Here is a 24,893-nt window from a genome sequence, read left to right on the forward strand (position 1 = left end):
CCAAGTAAAGGATGGGGAGGGGGGTCTTTCGGCCAGTGGGGACAGATGAGAGGAAGCTGGTGGAGCGCATAATTATTAAATTTGGAAGTGTCTTGCGTGTGTGAGTGCAACTTCTTTGCTCCTCACATACTTCTGAATAGAGTAGGGTTGATCTTGTTGTTAAATGTACATTTCAAGTGCTTTGAGAGCAATAATTGAATCAAAGGTGCAATTATTTGATTTAAAGGAGCAACTGCTGGAGTAGAATTAAGCACAGCTCAGCTTTTTAAAGAAAGTGTTTATTGAAAAAGCCAGTATCAACATATTTATATATATGTTCCAACAACAGTCAGCTAATTTGTGCAACACAAGAATACAGCCATGAAGCTTTCCAACTAACTGGATTTACCAACTGTATCATTATTTACCTTCTTAAGTTCAAAACCAAAGCAAAAAGATGTTCTTCATGGATTTGGAATGAGTGACATTCATTTCTTACATTCACAAAATTAGATTATAATGGTGATATTGGGGACCCAGATAGATCACTACTGTCTTGAGTTTAGTTCCTCCTTTTTAACAGAAAACTTTGTATTAATGTGGCCTGAAAACCCATTTTATGTAGTTAGAAAGATATTATATAATCCCTGCATAAACCAGTTTGGTAGTTGATGGATAAGATAATAGAATTGAAACTGGGGGAAAGAGTGTGAAGAACAATTGCATCATTGGTTACTGCCAGACAGTGCCCCCGCCACCCCCCAAAATACAATTTTTAGACATAAAATTCCAGTGTGCAGTTATCATTTTTAAAATTACTCTGATTAATGAATAAAGCCAAAAGGTTTTTTTGTTTGTTAAAAAAAGAAAAATGGTTATTTGGCTTTAACAAGAATTCTATACAGTATTCATATTCCTAAAAGTTTTTACAAGAAGACTGGATTGTTCAAATTTCAATTAGAATACAGTGTATGTAAATACTGCCAGTGTCTCGTAGAGTATGCAGTAGCTTTATAAACAAACATTCATTCCCAGGTAAAATTACTGTATACATTTCATACTGTATGTGGATTATTGGAGTTGATGCTTCTGTACACAATGTCCAGCATCAAGAAAATGTCAGGTGTCCTTCATTTCATGTAGTGTTAACAAAGCTTCTGATTAAAATCATGGTGTCACAGAATCCATTTGGATTCACTTTTCCCCCCTTCTCTTTCCCCGCCCCCCTCCAAATCAAAGTGCAAAGGCATGCAAGTTTCTTTATGACGCCCTCCTCTCATTTATCGAAAGGTCTATGCAGAATAGTGCAAAATTAATTAACAGCAGAGGGATCTTGAGAAAGGCAGCCTGGCCAGTTAGGTGATTGTGCTTTCCTCCATTTCAGTCAGGCCAAGAAATAACTTGGAGATGGTTGACATGAGACAACTCACTTTTACAGGTTTCATTGAGCATGCTGCAGGTTTTTAAATCTCCACATTTGGTGTCCAAGGGGCTAGCATTGCCAACTCAGTGAGTTCTGGTAGGAAGAGCCGAGTTCTGACGGAAGAGTGATTTAAATGGCTGCGTTGTGACATTAATTGGGATAGTCATTTATTTGTTTTGTGTCTCCTAGGTGAGCTAGTGCCTGTCGTCCTGGCCCTTTTACTTTCTGAACTTTCAGAGTGAAACTTTCAGATGTAACAATGGCAGATATTTTGAAAAGTCATTAGATAGCTGTTATCATCATATTCTACCCACCTTACTCAAATTGAGCGGAAAATAGATCTCCTTAAAGAATAATTGCCAGTCCCTCCATAAACCTACTCTGGTATTGCATAGTAGGGGAGAGCTGCGGATTGAAAGAGTCATGCAGCAGTTTTGCTTGACAGGCTGCAGGTGGTCCTCTGCTTTGCTTGTGTCCTTAATGGTCCCACCCCCTTAGCTGATACCTTATGATAGGGCCAACCATGTGGTCCTTAGTCTAAAGGCCTTCCTATCTACCTTTGATCTCAGCCACAACTTTCTGCTTGCATATGTGCTGTTAGCTGCCCTGGCCCAAGCAGTGGCTTCTTGCAAGGTTTCCTTATGCCCCAGATTCTGGCTTAAGGCATCTTTGGGGCCATTTCTGTGCTTCAGTAACCCCTTGCTCTTGGAACTACAACTGTGTTAGTGGGCTTAAACCCCTCCCCCACAAGGGATATCCTTAAAAAGAATCACGGAGGACCTTGAACTACGTAGGTGTCTGATTCTTGTGGGCAGTCTTTTAGAAACAATATAAAATAATTAGTGATGAGCGGGACACGGGGCCCTTCTTAACAGAATTTATTTTGAAACATATCTGCAGCAATTGCAATAAATTAAAACATTTGAGTGGTTGTCTCAAGGGATGGTAGGGGTAGTTAAAAGGGCAAATCCATCTCCATCACACCTGCAGACACTTAATGGGGGTAAGACCCATTGAATTCAGTGATGTTTGCTTCCAGGTAAAAGGATGAGCATCACATCTCAAACAGCGACCACACCTGTCACCTCTTGGGCGGCTGTTTACAAAGAGGAATCCTAGTGCATTTCAGAGTTCATTTTGTCCTGAAATATGTACAGATTGTTTGTAGCTGCGATAGCAATGATGTTCTCTGTTGGGTGCCATGCCGTGTGCAGGATCTTCTTGGTAAAGTCCAAGCTGTCAACACTGATGTCGTCTTTCCTCCTCTTGCCTCCGACACACACCCGCCGAGGTTTGAGAATTGCTCGGGGTTTGCTACTCTCTCGGGAGGCCTCCAACGTAACATCGCGCTTCGTGTTCCGGTCAAACATTCGGAAGAAATTGTTATATGCTCCTGTCATTATGACACTGCAGAGGAAGGAAAACAGGGAAAACGTTACGAAGGGCACAACCCAGTAGGGGAAGCCTCTGCACAGGAGCCATTGAAATCAGTGCTGGAATTATTTTTTATGATCATTCGAAGATGGCTTTCATTATTTTATCCATGTTTGTTGCCCTAAGCTCCTTTGAGAGGCAGGGTGGGGGATATAAAATCAATAACTATGTGAATAGATAATAATGTGGAGGTTTCTTGCTTCGCAGCGCCACTCTGCTTCCCACCCCCCCCACTGAAGGGAGCAGCAATATATTTCAGACTTTCCAAACATCTCTTAGAGCAAGAAATATTCCTCTTCATAATCTAGCACATCAGAGAAGCCTTTCCCCTAGGCATCAGCTATAATGGCGTTCTTGACTGGCTCCTCTCATCTTATCAAAGTAGCATTGTATGGTAAACAAGACAGTTGGGTGGCTATATTACCTGTCGGATCCATTCCACGCACATTCAAACTTGTCAAAGATGCAATCGTTTTCATAAAGGGAACACAGCTTGCTTCTAAGGTAGTCATGAACCTGTTTTGTGAGCAAAAAGCTTTGTTATTTCAAGGTTAGACCTTTTATTTTTCCATTTGCCCTCAAAGAACACCAGTGCCAACAGCTCTTGGTGGAATCAGCTTTTTAAATGTTGCCTGTACACAAGCATTGACAATAAAATTAAGAGAACAGAACATCTTTCCCTGAAAGAGACTTCTGTAGTAAGCTGAATTACGTAGCTCAATGTCCTTGCCATCCCTGCTTCAAAGGTGAAATTAGAAGAGGCCTATGCTCAGTTTCAATGTACAGTGGTACCTCAGGTTACATACATTTCAGGTTACATACGCTTCAGGTTACATACGCTTCAGGTTACAGACTCCTCTAACCCAGAAATAGTGCTTCAGATTAAGAACTTTGCTTCAGGATGAGAATAGAAATCGTGCTCCGGCGGCGCAGCGGCAGCGGGAGGCCCCATTAGCTAAAGTGGTGCTTCAGGTTAAGAACAGGTTACGTACGGACCTCCGGAACAAATTAAGTACTTAACCCGAGGTACCACTGTAATGGCACAACCCTATACTCCTGTTAGGTGGGGTTTACTCCTAGGAAAATGGCTAGAGGATTTCAGCCCAAATTCCTAGGGAAATGGGCAATGTGCAGTGCAGTTTCCACTGCAGTTTGCTGGTGCTTATCTCAATAGCCATGTTCTCCCACACAAAACGCTCGCAATAGCAGCTCTCTTGGCTTGTCTGCACTTGTTGGGTGCCTAGAAAGCAGTTTTCCATCTGCCCTGCTGCTTTCCCCGAGAAAACCTGCTCTTTACTGCTGAATCAGAACAAACATTAATCTGCAGGAAACCCAACGGACGTTTGCTCCACTTCAGCAGTAAAGAGCAGGTTTCCTCCAAGGGGAAGTGGTAGGACAAGCAAAAGTGTGGACGAGCCCAAAGCCCCTATTGCTTGCATTGTTCTCAAAGAGTTTCTATATATTTCAAGCCCTACTGGCATGTTTCCAGACTTGCCTTAACAGAAGAGAGGAGACTGAAGTACCGTATTTTTCGCACGATTGGACGCACCGGACCATAGGGCGCACCTAGTTTTTTGGGGGGGAAATAAAGGAAAAAAATTTCCCCTTTATTTCCCCCCCAAAAGCAGGTCAGGGAAACCGAACCAGGTCGAGGAACAGCGGGATAGTGGCGCTGCGCCTCCCTGCTGTCCCCCGAGCTTGTGGGGCTGCCTGATGTCTGCCTGGCGCGAGGGGCGCTCTGCTTCAGGGCGCCCCGCCCGCCGGGCGGCAGGCTGCTATCCGCAGCTTGGGGAGCCTTGCGGGGAACTCCTGCAGGGCTCCCCACCCTGCGGATGTCTGCCCGGCGCGAGGGGCGCTCTGATTCAGGGCGCCCCGCCCGCCGGGCGGCAGGCTGCTATCCGCAGCTTGGGGAGCCTTGCGGGGAACTCCTGCAGGGCTCCCCACCCTGCGGATGTCTGCCCGGCGCGAGGGGCGCTCTGATTCAGGGCGCCCCGCCCGCCGGGCGGCAGGCTGCTATCCGCAGCTTGGGGAGCCTTGCGGGGAACTCCTGCAGGGCTCCCCACGCTGCGGATGTCTGCCCGGCGCGAGGGGCGCTCTGATTCAGGGCGCCCCGCCCTCCGGGCAGCAGGCTGCTATCCGCAGCGTGGGGAGCCTTGCGGGGAACTCCTGCAGGGCTCCCCACCCTGCGGATGTGTTCCCGAAGCGCCGGGCGCTCTGCTTTCAGGGCGCCCGACGCTCCGGGAAGCAGGCTGCTATCCGCAGCCTAGACATCCCTGCGGGACCTCCCGCAGGGTTGCCTAGGCTGCGGATGTGTTCCCGAAGCGCCGGGCGCTCTGCTTTCAGGGCGCCCGACGCTCCGGGAAGCAGGCTGCTATCCGCAGCCTAGACATCCCTGCGGGATCTCCCGCAGGGTTGCCTAGGCTGCGGATGTGTTCCCGAAGCGCCGGGCGCTCTGCTTTCAGGGCGCCCGACGCTCCGGGAAGCAGGCTGCTATCCGCAGCCTAGACATCCCTGCGGGATCTCCCGCAGGGTTGCCTAGGCTGCGGATGTGTTCCGGAAGCGACGGGCGCTCTGCTTTCAGGGCGCCCGACGCTCCGGGAAGCAGGCTGCTATCCCTGCGGGACCTTCCTGAAGCCTGGAGAGCGAGAGGGGTCGGTGCGCACCGACCCCTCTCACTTTCCAGGCTTCAGCGAAAGCCTGCATTCGCTCCATAGGACGCACACACATTTTCCCTTGCTTTTTAGGAGGGAAAAAGTGCGTCCTATGGTGCGAAAAATACGGTAAGTTAGCATCCCTGGGAGCTGAAGGACCTCACAGGTACAGTTTAAACAACAACAGCAACAAAGAGGCATTAGGTTTAGGATTAAAAAGATAGTATTAGATATATGTTGGAGTTTAATGACAGGCACATTCACAACTCCTACCCATGTTCCAGAGGATTCACTTGCCTCTTGCATGGGAGTGATGGGAAAATTGCAAAATCTGTCAGTTAGCTTTCCTTCTCAGTGGCTCTGAATCATTATAAATTCTTTATGTAACCCCCTTCTGTTTATTTAACAGTTTATATAGCATTTGTAGCTACTTACTTTTAAGTAATGTCAGAAGAAGCGCTGACTTTTGGCCCTGGAAGAGTTTACTGCTACCACATCCCTTCCTTTAAAAATATTGTCTTACTTGTCAAAGGTAATCCAGTCTCCTCTGTATCACAGAGTTTGAGAAGATTTTATCCTAGACTGCCATTTATTAGACCATCATGGTCTAACAGAAACAACAAACACTCACCTGGTATATCTCTACTGGCACCGTTTCCATGTTCAGATCCCAAACCTTGACAGTGAGGTAATCTCTTGCAAGCATATATCGCCCACTGTGGCTAAATTTGACATCAGACACAGAAGAAATAATTTCGGAGAAAAACGAGCGGCTACTGGGGTCTTCAGGCTCTTCAAAAACTGATTAGGTCAAACAAAGAGAAAAATACACCTATTAAAAAGTACACATCACTTATTTTGTCATGGCATTTTCACATTAATCAGAATATTACATTGTAATTTCTTATCTGATTTTTAAAATCTGTTACCCACCTTGAACTTCTAAAAAGAAAAGGCACAATAAAGGTGTTTTAAAAATGTATTTTTTATAGCTGGCTCAAATAACAAATACAGCTCTGCTAACTCAAAACAAGACATATATCTATAGGATTGTCCTGTTAATGTAAAACTGACTTAATGTTTAAAATGCTAACATTTCACACAGTGCCTCCAAGGTGCCTAATCACTGCCTAGGTTCTGGTTTTTTATTACTTATTTGTTTAATTGCAAAGTAACTCAGACCAGTTTACAAAATGATAAATCATGAAAACCAGGGGTTGGGGGAAAAACCCTACTTTAAAACATACAAAAGTTAAAATATCAAAATAGATTAAAATTACCCCAACTTTCTAAGCACCTGCTTAGGCTTGTCTAGACAAGAATGTTTTTAGCAGGCGCTGAAAAAGAGTTCAGTGAAGGCACCTGCTTGGTATCAACAGGCAGGGAGTTCCGCAGTCTAGGTGCTGCCATTAAACAAGTACAAAGGCAGAAAGTGTATTATGAGGCACCTGTGGAAGTGCCATTTTCACCAGTCAAATTGGTCAAGTGGTTACATGTGAGGGAAAGCAAACTTTTAGGTACCGTATTTTTCGCCCCATAGGACGCACCGGCCCATAAGGCGCACCTAGTTTTTTTGGGGGGGGGGAATAAAGGGGGAAAATTTATTTTCCCCCCCCAGGTGCGGGGCTGGGGTGGGGGAAGCCCGAGGTTCCCCCAACCCAGCCCCCAGAACAGGCAGCTCTCCGCAAGCCGTGGGAGCCCAGCGTCGGGCTCCCACCACTTGCGGAGAGCTGCGCGAAGCCTGGAGAGCGAGAGAGGTCGGTGCGCACCGACCCCTCTCGCTCTCCAGGCTTCAGCGAAAGCCTGCATTCGCCCCATAGGACGCACACACATTTCCCCTTCATTTTTGGAGGGGGAAAAGTGCGTCCTATAGGGCGAAAAATACGGTAAACTGACCCAAGTTGTTAAGGGCTTTATATGCTAATAGTAAAACCTTGAACTTGTCCCAGTAGCAAATGGGCAGATCTCTGAGCATGGATGTTATATGCTGGAGAGGCCTCACTCCTGTCAGCAATCGTGCTGCAGCATTCTGCACTGCAGCCTCCTCCTGTCAGCAAGGGAAGCCCCACGTAGAATGCATTGCAGGAATCCCAGTCTTGAAGTAACCAGCGCATGGACTACTGTGGCAAGGCTGCTGGTCAAAGGCGCTTCCAGCCACTGAAGCTCCCTGAGCCTCCAGGGGTGGAGCTGGACTGTCAGGAGTGTGTGCAGGAGTCAGGCCCTGTGACTCCTTTGCAAGACTGGGGCTTTCCTAAGTTTGTTCTCAAGAGGCAAGGCGTGGCTGCACAGGTGAGGCCGATTGGTAACTCACAGCACCTGGTGGCAAGAGCTGGGAAGGGATATAAGGTCAGCGTTTCCCTTTGGCTCTTTGCCACAGTAACACGCTTCCTGCCTTGCCACGTTTGGCTTCTTGACGCCTTGCTTCCTGATCCTCGGAACTTTGGCTTCTTGACTCCCGGCTCTCTGACCCTTGGCTTCCCGACTCCTGGCTTCCCGACTCTCGTTCCTGCTCCCACCCTGCCGTCTTGCCCCCAGTTCCAACGTCTTCCACCAGGACTTCGACTGCCCGTAAACCGGACCATGACATGGACCCAGAAGCACTCCCAAATGCAAAGCTGCTCCTTCAGTGGGAGTGCAATTCCATCCAGGGTAGGTAATGGGCCAATTTCTCGGAGATGGGAGCTACTCACCCACCGTGCCTCCATCATGCCAGGATTCAAGCTCAGCTTGTGTTCCTCGTCCATTTCACCCCTGTGCCCCATCGGAGGGAGGGGGGTCAGATCTGACATGACACAAGGGCTTTCAGGCAGCCCACACACTCCAAGGTGAGCCTCTAGTTTCCTGGGTTGCTTGAACTAAGCATGATTCAACTCCCACTCATCATGTTGAGAAAAATCTCACCTATAGCCAATGCAGGGTTTACCGTATTTTTCGCTCTATAAGGCACACTTTTTCCCTCCTAAAAAGTAAGGGGAAATGTGTGCGTCTTATAGAGTGAATGCAGGCTTAGCAGCTATCCCAGAAGCCAGAACAGCAAGCAGGATCACTGCGCAGCGATCCCTCTTGCTGTTCTGGCTTCTGGGATTCAGAATATTTTTATTGTTTTCTTCCTCCAAAAACTAGGTGCGTCTTATGGTCTGGTGCGTCTTATGGGGTGAAAAATACGGTAAACCTGTCCTCTTGCCCCAGTGATGTTGGCTGTTGGGCAGGTGGCTGTGGCAAGGGGGGGGCGGAATGGTCATGGCGCTTATTAGTGAGCCATCTCTACTTCTACTGAGCGCATAAACAATAACCTCCACATTCAAGTCTGCCATATGCAGACGTCAACGTTTTTTTAATGGAAATCTCACTCGGTAACTTACGTTTAAAATGCTTGTCACAGAGCGCTGATGCCCTCATGTCACAAAGTCTCAAAGACCCTTTGCTACTGCTGTAAACAAAGAGATTGCAGTGGTGAGGATGGAATTCAGATGCCGTAATTACTTCTGTCAAATCCTCCATGTTGGCTGGCTTTATATCTACAATGTCTGAGTGGAAATATTTAGTAAGGAACATGTTCAGAGACAAACTTATACTCTACCATCTTTTCATGTATGCTATATTACTGATTTCTCATTGAAAACACTACTGAATTATAGCTAGGAAGCTAAAAATACCTTTTATTAGCTAATCATATCTGCTATGTACATTTTATTAGTCAAAACCACTTGTTCTGCTAAGCTGTTGAGGATGCAATTGATGCAGTTATGGGACTGACAGTGAAATCTGAGAGTTTGAAAAAAATCTCCATTAAAACCCATTAAAAAGAGGAGGAGAAACTGGGCCTTTTATGCATCAAGTATTGCCTTGGCAACCAGGCTGAAATGCACCCCTCCTATGTTCAGATAAATATGATTTTGTCTGTGAAGTAGTGATCCAGGTTCTGCTTGGGGATTTTGAAGTCCACACTCAGCCTCTTTGAAAGAACTCCTGGGCTGATTCAGACTCAGCTCACAATCAGCAGGAACCTCCTACCACTGCCGTAGGCGCCAGCACTCATCCCATTATTTGCTAATATATATCTGCCATTATCTGTGGGTGACAATGAGAAGAACTATCATTGCACTTTGTCATAACCTTTTGCTACTGCTTTATGAGCTTCAACATCCTTGAGAAATTTAGTTTTTCAAACACTATTGGTCCTTAATAAGGCCACATCAGCAACCTATTTTGTATTTTTGTAGGGATTTAATTCATTGACCAATTTAGTTATATCTTTCTAACCTTAATCCAGTTTATAGCACCTGCCAGGAGAAAGCTACATTAACTCTTCTAGACTTATAGAGAGAATTGCTGATTTGTCACTTTGGCCATAACCGTCAGACACTATCTACCAGATACTTTAGAAAATAGTTTGTCTGCTTGGTTATTCTCTGTGCCTTTGGATGCCTCTTGAGATATTGCCACCAAATTTGACTCAGGGGTTCCCAGAGTGGAGGCAATTATCTTTGCTGATGCTTGGACACCAGGCACCATTTTGAATCAAGATGGCAGACCAAAATGTGAGTTTGGTGGGACTTGACCTGTTTTCTACCACAGCATAGGTTTGGCCTTCTCTCTATATCATCATCAAACTTGGAACAAGGGTTCCCAAGGTAACGTGGCAGACTTTGTCACCATTTGGACACTGGATGTCATTTTTAATCAAGAAGGTGGACCAAAACGTCATTTTGGCATGACTGCCCATTTTTTTATACAGGGTCAGCTGCCTCTTGAGATATTATCCACTGCTCGCTAAATTCTGGGGGAAATGGAATGGGGTTGTGTGAGATGGGGGGGTGTCACCATAAGCAGTGCCATGAGGTGTACTGAGACTGTGGCCTTGGTGGCAGGCTCCGAGGGTGGCACTGCCACTGTCTCATGACTTTGGGAACCTGCCACTTACCATGGCAGGGCCTTTACCACCTCCTGCTCCTCCACTGTGGTGGCTGTGCTCTGCCACAATGGCCAAGTCCTGCTGTGCTGTCCTGGAGGCGGCCGGGGGGAAGCCCTGGCGTGCTGGAGGCAGCCGGGGGTCATGGCCTTGGTTGGGCAGCAGAGGAGGCAGCAGGCACCCATTTGTGGCAAGCAGCGGGTGCCTGGTGGTGGCAGGGGGCAAAAATCAAGAGGGGGGCAGGGGTAAGCACTGGTGATTTTGCCTCAAGTGGCAAAACCTCTTGAGCTGGCTCTGACAAGAGGGTTAGTAGTGAAAAAGACTTGATATCTCCTTGCATTTTCCAGCAGAGATTGGATATTCAAGTGGGGTCAGGGGTGCCAACTGGGGGCGGGGAGTTAAAGACCCCCCCAAATTTCAAGGATGGGGCCAGGCCCCCTCAAAATTTCACGGCAGCTGTGCGCACACACCATGTGATGCACTCATGTGTGAGTGACGTCAGCATGCCCTGCAGCATGTGCGCACAGTGTATGCGCATAGCAGGGCCCTGCCCCCTTCAGTCATGGGGGCGAGGGGGTGTGCTTGAGTGGGCTGGTAATGCAGAAGTCTCCAAGCGTCGCCATTATTGGTTTGTTTGCTTAGTACATTAGTTACAAACCAGCCAGAGACTGAGATGTCTGAAATGCATTGAAATAAAAAACTGTAGTAGCTGACTAGTGCGCGTAGCCATGAGAAAGGATACTGAAGCTTCGATCTGTAATTCCTAAATGCCAGAGATTAATCCTAAGATCATCTGCTGACATGTATGTCTCACAGTCACTGTTGACAGAAATTGAATTGACATGATAGGTGTGGCCGTTAGCAAAAATTCTTCTGGGGCTGACTTCTACCATCAAGTCCGTGGGTTTCAGTACAGGCACCTACATAAAAAAGTAATGAATAAATGTGTTTTAAACAGCATTTCAAACTTGGAGCTGTTCATAGAATTGTGAGTTGAACTTGGTATATTTTAAAACATTTGTCATTATTTGAGAACTTCTCAAAACATACATACAACATACAATATAATATAACACAATACATAAAGTTATTTTTTAAAAAATCCAAGTATGAACACGCATTTGAATCATAATGCCAATTGCATTTAGCTTGCTCAAATGAACAAGTCACCTTGACAAACCTTTACATTTGGTTCAAGGATTCTCACTTGGATTTTTTTTTCACTGCAACTGTAAACAACTTGACGGGATATAAAGGTAAAAGTAAAGGGACCCCTGACCATTAGGTCCAGTCGTGACCAACTCTGGGGTTGCGGTGCTCATCTCGCTTTAAAGGCCGAGGGAGCCGGCGAACAGCTTCCAGGTCATGTGGCCAGCATGACTAAGCCGCTTCTGGCGAACCAGAGCAGCACACGGAAACGCCGTTTATCTTCCCGCCGGAGCGGTACCTATTTATCTACTTGCACTTTGAGGTGCTTTCGAACTGCTAGGTTGGCAGGAGCAGGGACCGAGCAACGGGAACTCACCCCGTCGCAGGGATTCAAACTGCCGACCTTCTGATCTGCAAGTCCTAGGCTCTGTGGTTTAACCCACAGTGCCACCCGCATATAGATAATCACATATTCCTCAGATAATGAGTAAATTACTATGTTGTATATTGGCTACCCACTACATTGCAACACAAGATAACAATTTCTTGAGTAATGCAATAAATACTGTACTATGTCTGTTTCTTACAGGAATATGACGACACCTGCTAGTCAAATCTGTGGAACGCATCTGTTGAAATCTTAATTCTGTAAAAACTTATCAGTTGTTGGTAGGTAATGTTAGAGAAATATCTCTGAATTTGATGGTCCTTTTTTAATGGCAACATACCATTGAGAGGAGTGGTTTTTATTAAGGTCATTAATCGCTTCCTTATCCCGGGATAAACTGAATTTTCTAATTCGCTGAATACATGTTCATTTTGCCCTGGCAGATCTTTGCCCATCCCCCCCCCCATCTCACTTGTTCATACCAACTCTTCTTTGGGAGTCTTGAGCTGCCCATTTCATTTAGTCTCCACCAATACTGGATCAACCTGCTATAACTCCTGACTCAGTAGAGGGCACAGCTGTCTCTGCTCTCAAAGCTGCTGGTGTATTCAGGATTAAAGGAAGTAGTTTTCTCAAGAACCCATTCTGAAGTATTTCCAATGAAGTGACACTGTCTTCACTCCAGATCTTGGACCAAAACACCTTCGAGCAACTGCTTTTCCTACAAATATGTTTTAGAACAGACTCCACCAATCGGCCGCCTTCAGAAATAAAAGCTGTTAACGTCCATTGTCTAGTTCTGCATACCGTCATTTTGACTGCTTATATAAAAGAGCTACACTGCTCAACAGCAGAGACATCCACGGTGCACTTATGCTTTCTGTGTCCTTTCCCAAAAACAACTATATTAGTTTTCGGGTAATCAGTGCTAAGATGTCCTTCATTGCAAAAGAGCTTAGTTAACATGCGTCACAATCCTATCTAATTGAACGACAGCAGAACTACAGACCGTATTTTTCTGTGTATTGGACGAGGTTTTAAGACTCAAACACCGTGTAAATAAACTGGAGTCGTCCAATACACGGAGAGTGGCATGGGGGGAGAAGCTCAACAACTTTGGGCCATCTCCCCTCAATTTCTTAAAATTGAGTCCCCCAAAATATATAGACGAAAAAGTATGGTAACTCATGTATATAAAGTTTGGAACCGTGCTTGTTTTAAGGGGGGGTAATTAATGAGAAATGCATCCTTGCTAGACTCCCTGACAAATATTCTTGTCTTCCATAAGATGCCCATTTAAACCCACTAATATATGGGTAACATTATTCTGCTGGAGTTTTTGAATTAACCAAAGCTATTTTCCGTCAAAATTGGTACTAACAAGCATCTCCCAAAGGCAGGACCTGTTTTCTGAGTTGAAAGCTGTGGTCAGGTCTATAAAGGCTGGAAACAATTTTTAATATTACTGGCTTGATCAGAAGGTATCTGGAGAACAGTTTAGAAGGTACATCCCACAGGTTATTGGTCTGTTGTTACCTTTTTTAAAAGACTGGAACAACAAAACTAGATGACTAGCCTGGAATTAAAATGCCTGTTGAGTTAATGTAACCCTGTTCCATAGGAAGGTCAAGAATAGGGGAATAGACATTTGAGGGTTCTCCAAAACCCCTACTACAATGCAGAAACCATTCATGTGGGGAAATCGAGGCCTCCTTTATGGTCCTCCCTTCACTCTCTCCTACAGCCATAAGTCTCCAAAATTCAGCTTCATTACTTAGGGTCTGCCACACACTTTCCCACTCTTTCATGTAAAATGCCAGCTTCCTTTGAATGTTCCAACCTTGCTTCCCTAATCTGTCTGGATTTTATCTTTTCCCCCATTCCTACCCTTCTTATCATAGCATATGGCTGATGGGTAAGTGTCTTTATTTACTCTCCAAACATTGGTTTTGTGTGGCCTTAAAATAGACTATCTCCTGTTGATTTTTTTATAACCCTTCATCTTCCAGGCATTGGAGCCTAAGATGGCGTCTAAGATGTCAGTTTTACTAATAGAACAGACCAAATTGCCTGGTTCATCTCTGTGTCTGCACAGGTACCTCAGGTAGGCTTTAGACACAGGAAATGGTAACATCCAGGGGCTACTGGGAACCATGAGAAATTTGACACCCTTAGCTCCCAGCTTCCCTGGCTGCTGTTGTACATTCAAATGCCTATTCACAGGTTGTTGTGTTGCATTTCAAGTGTTTTCCATTGTTTGAAGCTACGCAGCACATAAAATATTAGAACATCACGAGTTGTTCTTTCAGTGAAGAAAACAACTCTCCATCTACCCACCTGAAGTGATGTCACCGTCGAAAGATCTTTAAGCTTCCCCTCTTCATCCTTTAAATTGTACCCCTCAGGTTTCTTATCTCGTTCAGTGATCTTCCACAGTTTAATAGTTTTATCTTTTTAAAAAAGACATCAGCACTGTTATGAGAAGTAACTGTCACATTTTTCCTCATTTTATAATAATAATAATAATAATAATAATAATAATTTATACCCCAAAATATTAAAATACAATAATTAATCAGATATTAAAAGCTTCCCTAAACCACTGTATAAGAAGTGTTTGTTCTACAAAAGGAACAACATGCAGATTGTATGTATTGGTTTAGACACATGGACTGCTGCTCCCCATACAGCAGAAGGCACCTCTCAATGGAATTGGAGAGGGGGCATGATTCATTCTTCCCCTGTGCTTTCCCCAGATCTGCTCCAGATGGTTCCCCATGTCTTCCATCTTTTAATATTACACACACTGTTAATGTAGTCAGTTGTGCTGTTTGCCAAACTTTCTATTTATTCATTCTTTTCTTAATTTTTTTTATCACTTCCCAAATTGTTTGGTATAACCAATGTAGCCACTATTAGGAAACAGGAAGAGATTATACAATTTGTTTCTGCACAATCATTTTGTGACTGGCTCCACTGCCATATTATGACTGGTTCTGCCCATGTGCCACTATTTTAATAGCGAGCCTCAGTAATTTTCAATGAGCCCCAGGGTTCTAAATTTTGAAAATCTTGAGCTAGGGCAGGGCTCAGCAAACTTTTTCAGCAGGGGGCTGGTCCACTGTCCCTCAGACCTTGTGGGGGTGGCAGACTATTTTTTTTGGGGGGGTGAATGAATTCCTATGCCCCACAAATAACCCAGAGATGCATTTTAAATAAAAACACACATTCCACTCATGTAAAAACACCAGGCAGGCCCCACAAGTAACCCAGAGATGCATTTTAAATAAAAGGACACATTCTACACATGTAAAAACACACTGATTCCCGGACTGTCCATAGGCTGGATTGAGAAGGCGATTGGGCCGCATACGGCCCCTCAGCCCTAGTTTGCCTACCCATGAGCTAGGGCAACTGTTCCTGCACCTCTTATCAGCAGCAAACATTTCTGAGCTCTTCTTCCGGTCCTAAGATTCTCACTTTAGATAAAACACATCCCAAGTTAATCTACACACTTTTGATCCATTTCCTTGCCTCACCCTTAGCCTGACTCCTCTTTAGAACCTTGGTGCTATACAGTAGAACCTTGGTTTTCAAACGTAACCCATTCCAGAAGTCCATTCGATTTCTGAAACGTTTGAAAACCAAGGATCAAAGGGCTGTCAGCAATGGGGAAAATTGAGAAACGCGCCTTGGAAGCCGTTTGACTTCTAAGGCGCATTTGAAAATGGAAGCATTCACTTCCAGGTTTTTGGCATTCAGCTTCTGAAACGTTCGGCTGCCAAGACATTTGAAAACCAAGGTTTGACTGTACGTGCAAAGGTCTAACAGATGGCATCTGTTATTGTGGCGAGCGGCTTCCATGTTCCCAGCTCAAAGTCACATGTGTTTCAGTGGGTGCTTGAAAGAGCTCCTCTTTAATTTGGGGAGGGACACTGCCTACTGAGTCCATGAAAAGAGGGGAGGTAACTCCCCACCAACCCTAGCCATTCACCATACTGGCTGGAGGTGATGGGACCTGGAGTCCAAGAGCAGCTGGAGGGCCATAGGTTCCTCATCCTGGGCTTAAATAACCCATGATTTTTATGTTATGTTATGTTGGTAAGTGTGCATCAAAATCGAACATTATGGGGGGCCTAACAGTATGGGGAAAAGATGGCTCCACAGGTACATGAGGGCTGCCCACCCAGTGGTGGAGGAACCCTCTCTGGCACCCGGGGCGGGGCAAACCACCTGGTGACGCATGCACAAAGTCCGTACGGACTGTGCACGCGCAGCGACTGTACGGGCTGCCACATGTGCACACTCCTGCCATATGGGCTGCCGCTTGCATGCCAACAGTACAGGCTGCTGCTTGCACGGGAACCATATGGGCTGCCACACAAGCGGCATCCCGTATGGACGCCGTGCCAGAGGCAGCCCATACTGACGACACGCGAGAGCGGCAACCCATATGGACGCCGTGCAAGCGGTGCCCATACTGACTGCTCGCCCTCAGCTGCTCTACAGCTGGGGGTGGATGCAGGAGCCATCTTGTCACACACACCCCAGAGTAGCACCCAGGGCGACCCGCCCCCCCACTTCGTACGCCCCTGTGCCCATCTTTACTCCCATAAAGTGAAGACACATCATAACTTGCTGCCACTTCCAAGGTTCTTTTTCACACTAAAAATGTATATTTAAAATTAGATGTAATTCATCAAATTTTCAGCTGAAGCCCATCTGCCAGAGACAAGGAAAAACTGTGAATCCTGTATTGTTCCTGCTGTCTTACCATTTGTGGACAGAAGAGAGTGGGCTGCATTCTGTTGCGGCAACCACTTTATCTTGTTTATTTTTTCCTCTATTTCCAAACTCTTCAGATAGTCAAACTCTGGTTCATGACTCTGGAAGGTGCTGTAAACATTGTATTCACCTTGGCTATAAGGCTCATTTTTACTCTGTGAAGACAAACAAAAAATGAACTGTTGACCTCAGAGCTTATCTGATCTTTCAAGTTGACTTGATCCAAATAAACCATATGTTCAATGGCAACCAAGAAGGAAGGGAGCCTATATACTTACCATTACAGCAACAGGTCGGGCCATGGCTTTCGCTGGGCATCTGCTTTCAGAACGCAGGATTTCCATTTAGTTCTGATAGCCACTGCTAGATCTGCCCTCCATGACGTTATCTAATAATTTCTTTTTAATCTAAACTAGTGACCACCTCCCCTTGTGGTGGTGCATTCTGCAAGGTAATTTGTTATGTGGAAAAGTACAGGTTGGCATTCAGCTATGCTGTACTCAAAGCAAACCCACTGAACTCAATGAGCATGACTAAGTTATGTGTATTCTGAGTAAAACTTAGATGAATATCACCCACTCTCTTGTCTGTTCTCAGTCTATTGCAAATCAATTTATTTGCAAAAAGCTTCTACAAGAGAAGGAGAAAATTCCTCTTTCCACCATTCTGAATGTTGCCTTGCAGCATCACCTAGCTGCACCAGGGAGAATTACTGCTACTGGAAAAGCCAATATTATCTCACTTTGAGAGGACAAACCAAATTTTAAAAATACAAGGCACCAATCCCTTCCAAGCCTTAGCTTCACGGTTTCTAAACCTAGGGCTTAACTTAGTTTTTCTTTCCAACAATCACAAACAATCTTTTCGGAAAGTTTCGATTTGAACCACAAATAAGAACCTTTACATGTAACCATTACATTATCAAGCATGCATTCGAGCACGACAAAAATAGCCAGTGTGCAATTAAAATAAGCCCAGAACAGTCACATCTATTGTCCTGCAAACAACAGGGGAATAGCAGCTTGTACATCATGATGTTTTTTAAAAATATTCACAGGGTGCTTGCAGTCAGCAGCTTAATTTGCAAACAGGTCCGGCAAAGATATCAGATTTTCGTAGACGTGTGCGCGCGCACACAGATGAGCTGGCATTTTGCTGCCAGTGACATCGTGAAGATGCTGCAAAAAAGAACTTGCAAAAGCAAGGAGCACCAGTGCCACAATAAACACTTATGGGCAGGCGTCCAGAGCTAGTGTAGCTTTGGAGAATACTGTATCAGCATTTTGTGTGTGCACAGGGCTTGTGGATCAGGACATGGAAGCTAACAGTATGGTCAAACAGAGGGTGGGGTTATTTGCTGTTGGCTACTGTAGTAAGAGACATTCCTTCAACAATCAGAACACCTTTTTAAAAACTCATACCTCTGACTCCCTTTGGAATATAACAACTCGACCTCCTTTATCCCCTGTTGCCAGCAACTCTCCTGTGTGGTTGAACTCAACAGTTGAAATAATGTCAGCTGTGAAAGAAAAAGTAGAAAAATCAAATTACAGAAAAAAACGCCCCTCCAAAATACCAAATATTTCACAATGAGTTACTTGGGGTTTTTTCTTTCTTTTCCTGAGCCCCACCTTCATTCCACCACAAGAGAACTTTAGCATTTTAAGTCACAGAATCACAGACCTGGTGGGTACCTCAAATGCCATCTAGTCCAACCCCCTGCCAATGCAGGAAATCCCCAACCGCACACCTGATGGATGGCTATTTGACCTTTATGTAAAAACCTCTGGTGAAGAAAAGCCCAGCACCTTTCAATCATCTGTTCCATTTTGAACAGCTCACAGTGTCATCCAGCTCTTCATGGAGTTCTGTCAGGAAGTAATGCTTTTTGTCATTTAATCCATTGGTTCAAGTGATATTCTCTGGAGCAACAGATAACATATTTGCTCCATCCTCTATGTATTTGCAGTATGCCAAGTATTTGAAGATGGCTGTCCTATTACCTCTTAATTGTTGGCATCTATCTCGAGAGACAATGGAGTACGCCTCTGGGGGTCAAACCTCTGCGTTAGCAGGCACCAAAGTGACCTCCTTCATTCTAAATACAGTATATTCAGTTCTTTCAGCCTCTCTTTATAGGACCTTGCCATATCTGTCACATTCCAGTTTGCATCATATCCTTCTTAAACTACGGTACCCAGGAGGCACAATATTCTAGGTGAGGTCTGACCAAAGCAGAATAGAGTGGTACTTACTATGATCTGTAATTCTGTTAATGGAGCCTAGAATTGCTTGAACCTTTTAAGCCACCAGAACACACAGCAGATTCATGTTTAGCTTGTTGTTTTCTAAAACACTGACATCCTTTTGACTTGTACTGCTGAGAAGCCAGATGTCACCCATCTAGAAACCAGTTCATTAATTACAGGCCACTAAATGGTAACAGGAACTAAACCACCAAAATACTCCTCCATCTCAAGCTCCCTGACTATTCAGAGCACTAAAAAGGTCAAATATTTTCACTCACTTGCTATGAATACTCTAGCTATAGGGGAATAATTTTTAATCTATTTGTAACTGATGGAGAATACTTTATATGCTATACAACACAAGAACACTGCAAATTATTCTGAATTTAATTATCTGAATAGTATTCCACATTCACTTAATTGCACAGCCACTTTCATTATTCTTTATCGCTTCTGACACCCATTGGCACAACCCCCAATGATCCTTGAGAGTAATTGGATCAAGCGGAGGTGAACTTCTGATGAAGCGCATTAAGAGATGATGGTTATAAAACAGCTTGGACCCAGATGCTGACACGACATCACCGAAAGCTAATTAGCACATCTAAATTCATACGATCATGATTTCAATATTAAAGAAATATGTACACATAAAATGAGCAGTGGAATAATGGCAAAAACATCAAACAAAGCTACTTTGCATTTATTAAAATACTGTTTATTAATTTTTCCAACTCTGAACAACAAAACTTCAAAGTACATGTGTCCTGCACAAAGAAATAAACATAATCATTCTCAAGCACAGCAAAATACTTATACTGTAAACCGTTAAAGAGATCATATTGAAGAAGGGTATCTTCTTCAAAGAGGACACTGAGAGCGAGGACAGTGGATCAAATGATCACTAAAGTTGACATAACTAATAAACTGAAACCAAGTGTCCTGAAACCTACATCTTTGGATTTCACTCCATGCCTTCTTACATTGCTTAGTCAGTTTTTCATCAAATGCTAGTGGCCATATTCAGGAGCAACACCTGTGGGTAGAAAGATTGCGCGCATCCTTCCAATTGAGCACTATTTCCAAGAGCACCACTACCATTAATTTGAATAGATGATCCTTGAATTTTAGCATAGTATGAGTTCCAGCTTGGAAAGAAGCGTTAAGGCAAGATCTTTCTCTGCTTGTATAGCAATGGCATAAATGTCATCCTAGGCTATTTATTTTCTGGATTACTGGACAATAAAGGGGCTGCTTTTATGGATTAGTGAAGTATTTTATTACTATTGTTCAGCACTTTACAGGCCAATGGTATCAGTAAAATAAATAATAAACATTCTCAAAATATATGTTCCCGATGCTACAAACAGTCACTTTTGCTAATCTGGACTGTGCTGGGCCTGCCAAACTACCAGCTACAGCAAACTTCAGGAAGCAGGAGAGCAGCCAAGATGGACGTCCATGGATGACAGATTCAGTGCTCGACCACCTTTGTGTGGGCCTGTGGAAACGACTGTTGACTCTCAGTAACAGTCACATGAGACCCTGGCAACTTGGATGGCAATAAGATTAATGACAGCATCATACCATCACTGTAACCTTTTGAAAAGATGCTAAAGAACAGGAAGAGAAGAACGATAGTGTCACACTGGATATGAAATTATAAAGACTGTTAAAGTTTCAAATCAATGTACCAGAATGTATCCCAGTTACACTGATGGTAGTCATCCACAGTCTACTTCTTAAATGGACTAGCCTATATACCATAAGTACTGAAACTTATGTGAAATATAGGAGATTTCACCCTCCTGGTCCAGGTTCTGATCAATATAAAAGGTGTTCAAGTCATAATTCTCTCCATCTCTCCAGCTCTGCTTCAAGTGCTTTCAGCCACCTGATGGCCACAGGACCCTGGCTCACAGTACTTGGAGTGGTAACTACTGGGGCTGAATTTATGAAAGCGCTATTGCAGCAATTCTTTCCAGGCCTATGCCAGCAGGTGCCCCAGATTCTGAGCTTTCTTAAAAAACGTATCTCGAGCCCTTCTAGAAAGAAAGTTATGAAGCATAATGCACAGGCCAGCTTCTAAGCAATTTCTGGGAGATACCTCAGACTGACGACTCCTGCCTTTCAGTGTTTTTAGCCAATATGTGAAGTTAGAGCTGTGATTTGTTTGTTTGTTTCATAAAATTTATACATCACTTGCTTGTTAAAAAACCACAAAGTATTCTTGTACTTTATTTTGAAAAATAAACTACTACATTCTGCAAGACAGGTGTCTCGTTTTACTTGTACTATAGCCACATCAATTCTTTTTCAGTTAACATCATTCTGATTCCCAAAGTAATGGGCTGATGTTTTTATTCCAGTAACAAAAAGTGATATGCCGCACACTAGTATTTTGTGTTTCTCAAGTGAAAATGAATCAGGAGGCTGGTTGGTCTGAACAGGCACACTGCCATAGCAACCAATCAGTGGCCCAGCTACTACATGCCTGAATCACAGCTTTATTGCACCAAAGCCAGCACAGTGACTGATGCCAATGAGATTATACAAAAAAGTCAGTATAAGAATTGAAGGATAATGGCTTAGTTATTGGTTTTGTGTCCTGTGGTTTTTCTTTATAGCCTGAAAAGTATGCCAGGTAAACCGTGGTTATGTCCATGGATTCCACAGAAGCACTTATGTTATTTCTTCTTTAATTTCTGCTAATTTAAATGTATCCCTGTTGTGTTTCATGACTCCCCTGATTTTGTATGTGAGCTGGAACTGGTCTGTGACCGAAATAACAAATTCATTCATTCAATTTCTTCTTTAATATCTAGCTTGAATATCATAGAACCAGGGTCCGCAATGCAGCACCTAGATGCCCCAGGACCCACTGCTCCCTCAGTGAGGTGGCCAAGCTTGCAAATTATTGGCATTTGGCTAGTTAAGGGGAAAATAGGTCTAAAAATAGAGAATCCTTGGATGCCAAAATCCAGGTTTGGGGCTTTTGCTTTGTTGAAATCTGTCTCTTCACTGAAATAATACATCTTCCTTCTCTTGATAGAAAAATTGGGAATTCTGACTTCTGTATGGTTGGACTGTAGCTTAAGAACATGAGAAGATCCTGCTGGATCAGGCTAGTGACCCATCCAGTCCAACAGCATCTTCTCACAGTGGCCAGGCAGGTGCCTATGAGAAGCTCATGAACAGAACCTCAGCGCACTCTCTCCTGTTTCCAGCAGCTGGTATTCAGAAGCACTGCTGCCTCCAACACAGCCCTTGTGGCTAACAGCCCTCGGTAGTCTTGTTTTCCATTAATTTGTTGCTTTTAAAGACACCTGAGTTGGTGGCCTTCACTGCCTCTTGTGGGAGCTAATTCTATAATTTAACTATGTGCTGTGTTAAAAGGTACTTTCTTTTTTCTGTCTTGAATCTTCCAACATTCAGCTTCACTGGACGTGCCTCGGTTCTAGCACCGTGAGAGTGAAAAACCGTTCTCTCTCCACATCCTCCCCACCATGCATGATTTTATACACTTCTATCATTTTGTCTCTTACTCTTTTGTCTAAACTAAAAAGCCCAAAATGCTGTAACCATCCCTCATATGGAAGCTGCTCCATCCCTTTGATCAATTGGGTTGCTCTGTTTCGAAACTTGTCCAACTCTGCAACACCCTTTTTGAGACGAGTCACTAGAACTGAACAAGACTTTAATTTGTCCAAAGGAAGAGGACAAAAAGGAACTGAGCTAACTACCCACCATGTCTCACTGAGGATCACAAGTCTCCAAGACAAAATCCAACCTTCTATGTATGTCTGCCCAATCATAACTTTTCAGGTTTTATAGCCTGACAAGACATTATAGAATCACTTCAATTATCTCGGGGTTATTATTTCTCTTGGAGAAGCTGAAACAAAATGCACCCAACAAGTCACCTCTCTCACACTCACAAAAGCACACTGGCCTTTTGAAAACTAGTGTACAAATCATGAGATGAGAACACAGATTTATCAGAGCTATTCAACCACCCAAATAAACTAATAATACCCATACTTCCTGCATTACAGATGTTCATCACTACAGAATCTATGTCAACAGGGTGATGGCTTCTTTACACAACATGATTAATTTCCAAGACTCCTGGGTAGATCTCTAATGCAAGAGATATCAAAGCAGCAAATGCTAAATGCTGGTATTAGCCGAACTCTTTTTTGTGTGCTTTGTTTTTGCATCAGTCGTGTCTGCTAAGATTTATTGAGCCCTTACGGAAGTATACAGGATCTGCAAGCAATCATTATGCACTTGGTATATTGCCACTTTGCAACCACTATCATTGCTCGGTATAATAGATCACATTAATGCTGAGTTACTTGCCATAATCTGAAGACTGCACACACAGAATAAGGAAGGGAAACATGGTGCATAACACAATACATGAAAGCAGCCAAAACCTAGAAGACGACTTTCAGTCTGTGCAACACTCAATGGACACAGGGAGCCTAACAGAAACTTGAAAGGAACTCACTACAGGCTGCACCATCAGAATTCAGGCTGGGTATCTTCCTTGCCTACGAAAACAAGGGATTCTAAGCTGTTTAAGCCACATCTCCTTGTTGGGACTGCCTTAGCTCCCTCACAGGCCAGCCTTGGAACAGTGACCTCCACCCACGAAAGACGGCACACCTACGGCTATCTTTTATGGAAGGGGCAAGTGCTGTAGTGCCGCTGTGGACGAAAATTCTCACCAGTCCTGACTACTGGCTAGCTAGGGTGGATGGGAGCTACAGTCGAAACACCCTGGTAGGCACCTGCCCATGCTTAAGGAACAAAAACCTACCCTGGACAAAGTGATTTGTGTAAAGCAAACGGAGTTTCCAAGATGCCCCCCAGATATTTGGACTACAGCTCCCATCTGCGGAAGACTGTCACCTCGTAATACCTAAGACCTTGAACACCAATGCGCTCAAGGAAAGATTAACATGAGTAAACATAATTGTGTACAGTGCATATAGACAACTTATTAAATGTTAATTAATCACCTTCCACATATATGTCTCAAGGTGACATATGCAATATGATAAAATCAGTTAAAAACCAGCACAGAAAATAACAGCAAATGAATTTAAAAAAGAATAACATGAGACACTCATGCCAGAGACCTATTCATCCAGCTGGGAAAGCTCGTTGGGAACAAAAATGAATTCAGGTGTTTTCCAAAAATGCAGAGAGTGGGCCCCTGTTGTATCTCGACAGGGATGCTGTTTCACAGAATGCGCAGCCACATCAAAAGCCCTGCTCCGAGTTACTGTGGAGGATCTCTTTGGAACTATTAGGAGAAAAATCTCCCAGGGCCTGCTGTGATCTGCTGGGTATATAATAGATAAGGCAGTCCCTCATGTCACCTGGTCCTGAGCTGAATGGGACTTTATGGGATAGTAAGGTAAAGGGACCCCTGACCATTAGGTCCAGTCATGACCGACTCTGGGGTTGCGGCGCTCATCTCGCTTTATTGGCCAAGGGAGCCGGCGTACAGCTTCTGGGTCATGTGGCCAGCAGGACTAAGCCGCTTCTGGCGAACCAGAGCAGCGCACGGAAACACCGTTTACTTTCCCGCCAGAGCGGTACCTATTTATCTACTTGCACTTTGACGTGCTTTCGAACTGCTAGGTTCGCAGGAGCTGGGACCGAGCAACGGGAGCTCACCCCGTTGCGGGGATTCGAACCACCGACCTTCTGATCAGCAAGCCCTAGGCTCTGTGGTTTAACCCACAGCGCCACCCGCGTCCCTTATGGGATAGTACCAATAGCTTAAACCTGACCTGACCCAGTAGCATATTGGCAGCCAGTGTAAGTCCCCAAGTAAGATGCTGTATGCTGGGAGGAGTTTCAGCAGCGTAGCTAGCTGCGCTGGTGCCTGGGGCGGAGCCCTCACCCT

At 44.4% G+C, this 24,893-nt stretch overlaps 1 protein-coding gene across 6 annotated transcripts in view; it reads right to left on the reverse strand.

The window, feature by feature from the left end:
• Nucleotides 1–257: 257 nt before the first annotated feature.
• The window catches only part of PPP2R2C (protein phosphatase 2 regulatory subunit Bgamma), a 44,073-nt gene continuing 19,437 nt past the window's right edge, over nucleotides 258–24,893 (reverse strand). For all 6 annotated transcript variants that reach the window (XM_053402811.1, XM_053402812.1, XM_053402810.1 and 3 more), the window contains 8 exons: nucleotides 18,143–18,240; nucleotides 16,711–16,876; nucleotides 14,274–14,386; nucleotides 11,142–11,319; nucleotides 8,850–9,014; nucleotides 6,119–6,288; nucleotides 3,261–3,352; nucleotides 258–2,809 (listed from right to left, as the gene is read on the reverse strand). In XM_053402811.1, the coding sequence (XP_053258786.1) occupies nucleotides 2,518–2,809; nucleotides 3,261–3,352; nucleotides 6,119–6,288; nucleotides 8,850–9,014; nucleotides 11,142–11,319; nucleotides 14,274–14,386; nucleotides 16,711–16,876; nucleotides 18,143–18,240 (1,274 nt within the window). In that variant the 3' untranslated portion in view covers nucleotides 258–2,517. The remainder of the gene's footprint in view (nucleotides 2,810–3,260; nucleotides 3,353–6,118; nucleotides 6,289–8,849; nucleotides 9,015–11,141; nucleotides 11,320–14,273; nucleotides 14,387–16,710; nucleotides 16,877–18,142; nucleotides 18,241–24,893) is intronic.

This window comes from Podarcis raffonei, chromosome 9 (genome assembly GCF_027172205.1).
Source record: "Podarcis raffonei isolate rPodRaf1 chromosome 9, rPodRaf1.pri, whole genome shotgun sequence".
Classification (NCBI taxonomy): domain Eukaryota; kingdom Metazoa; phylum Chordata; class Lepidosauria; order Squamata; family Lacertidae; genus Podarcis; species Podarcis raffonei.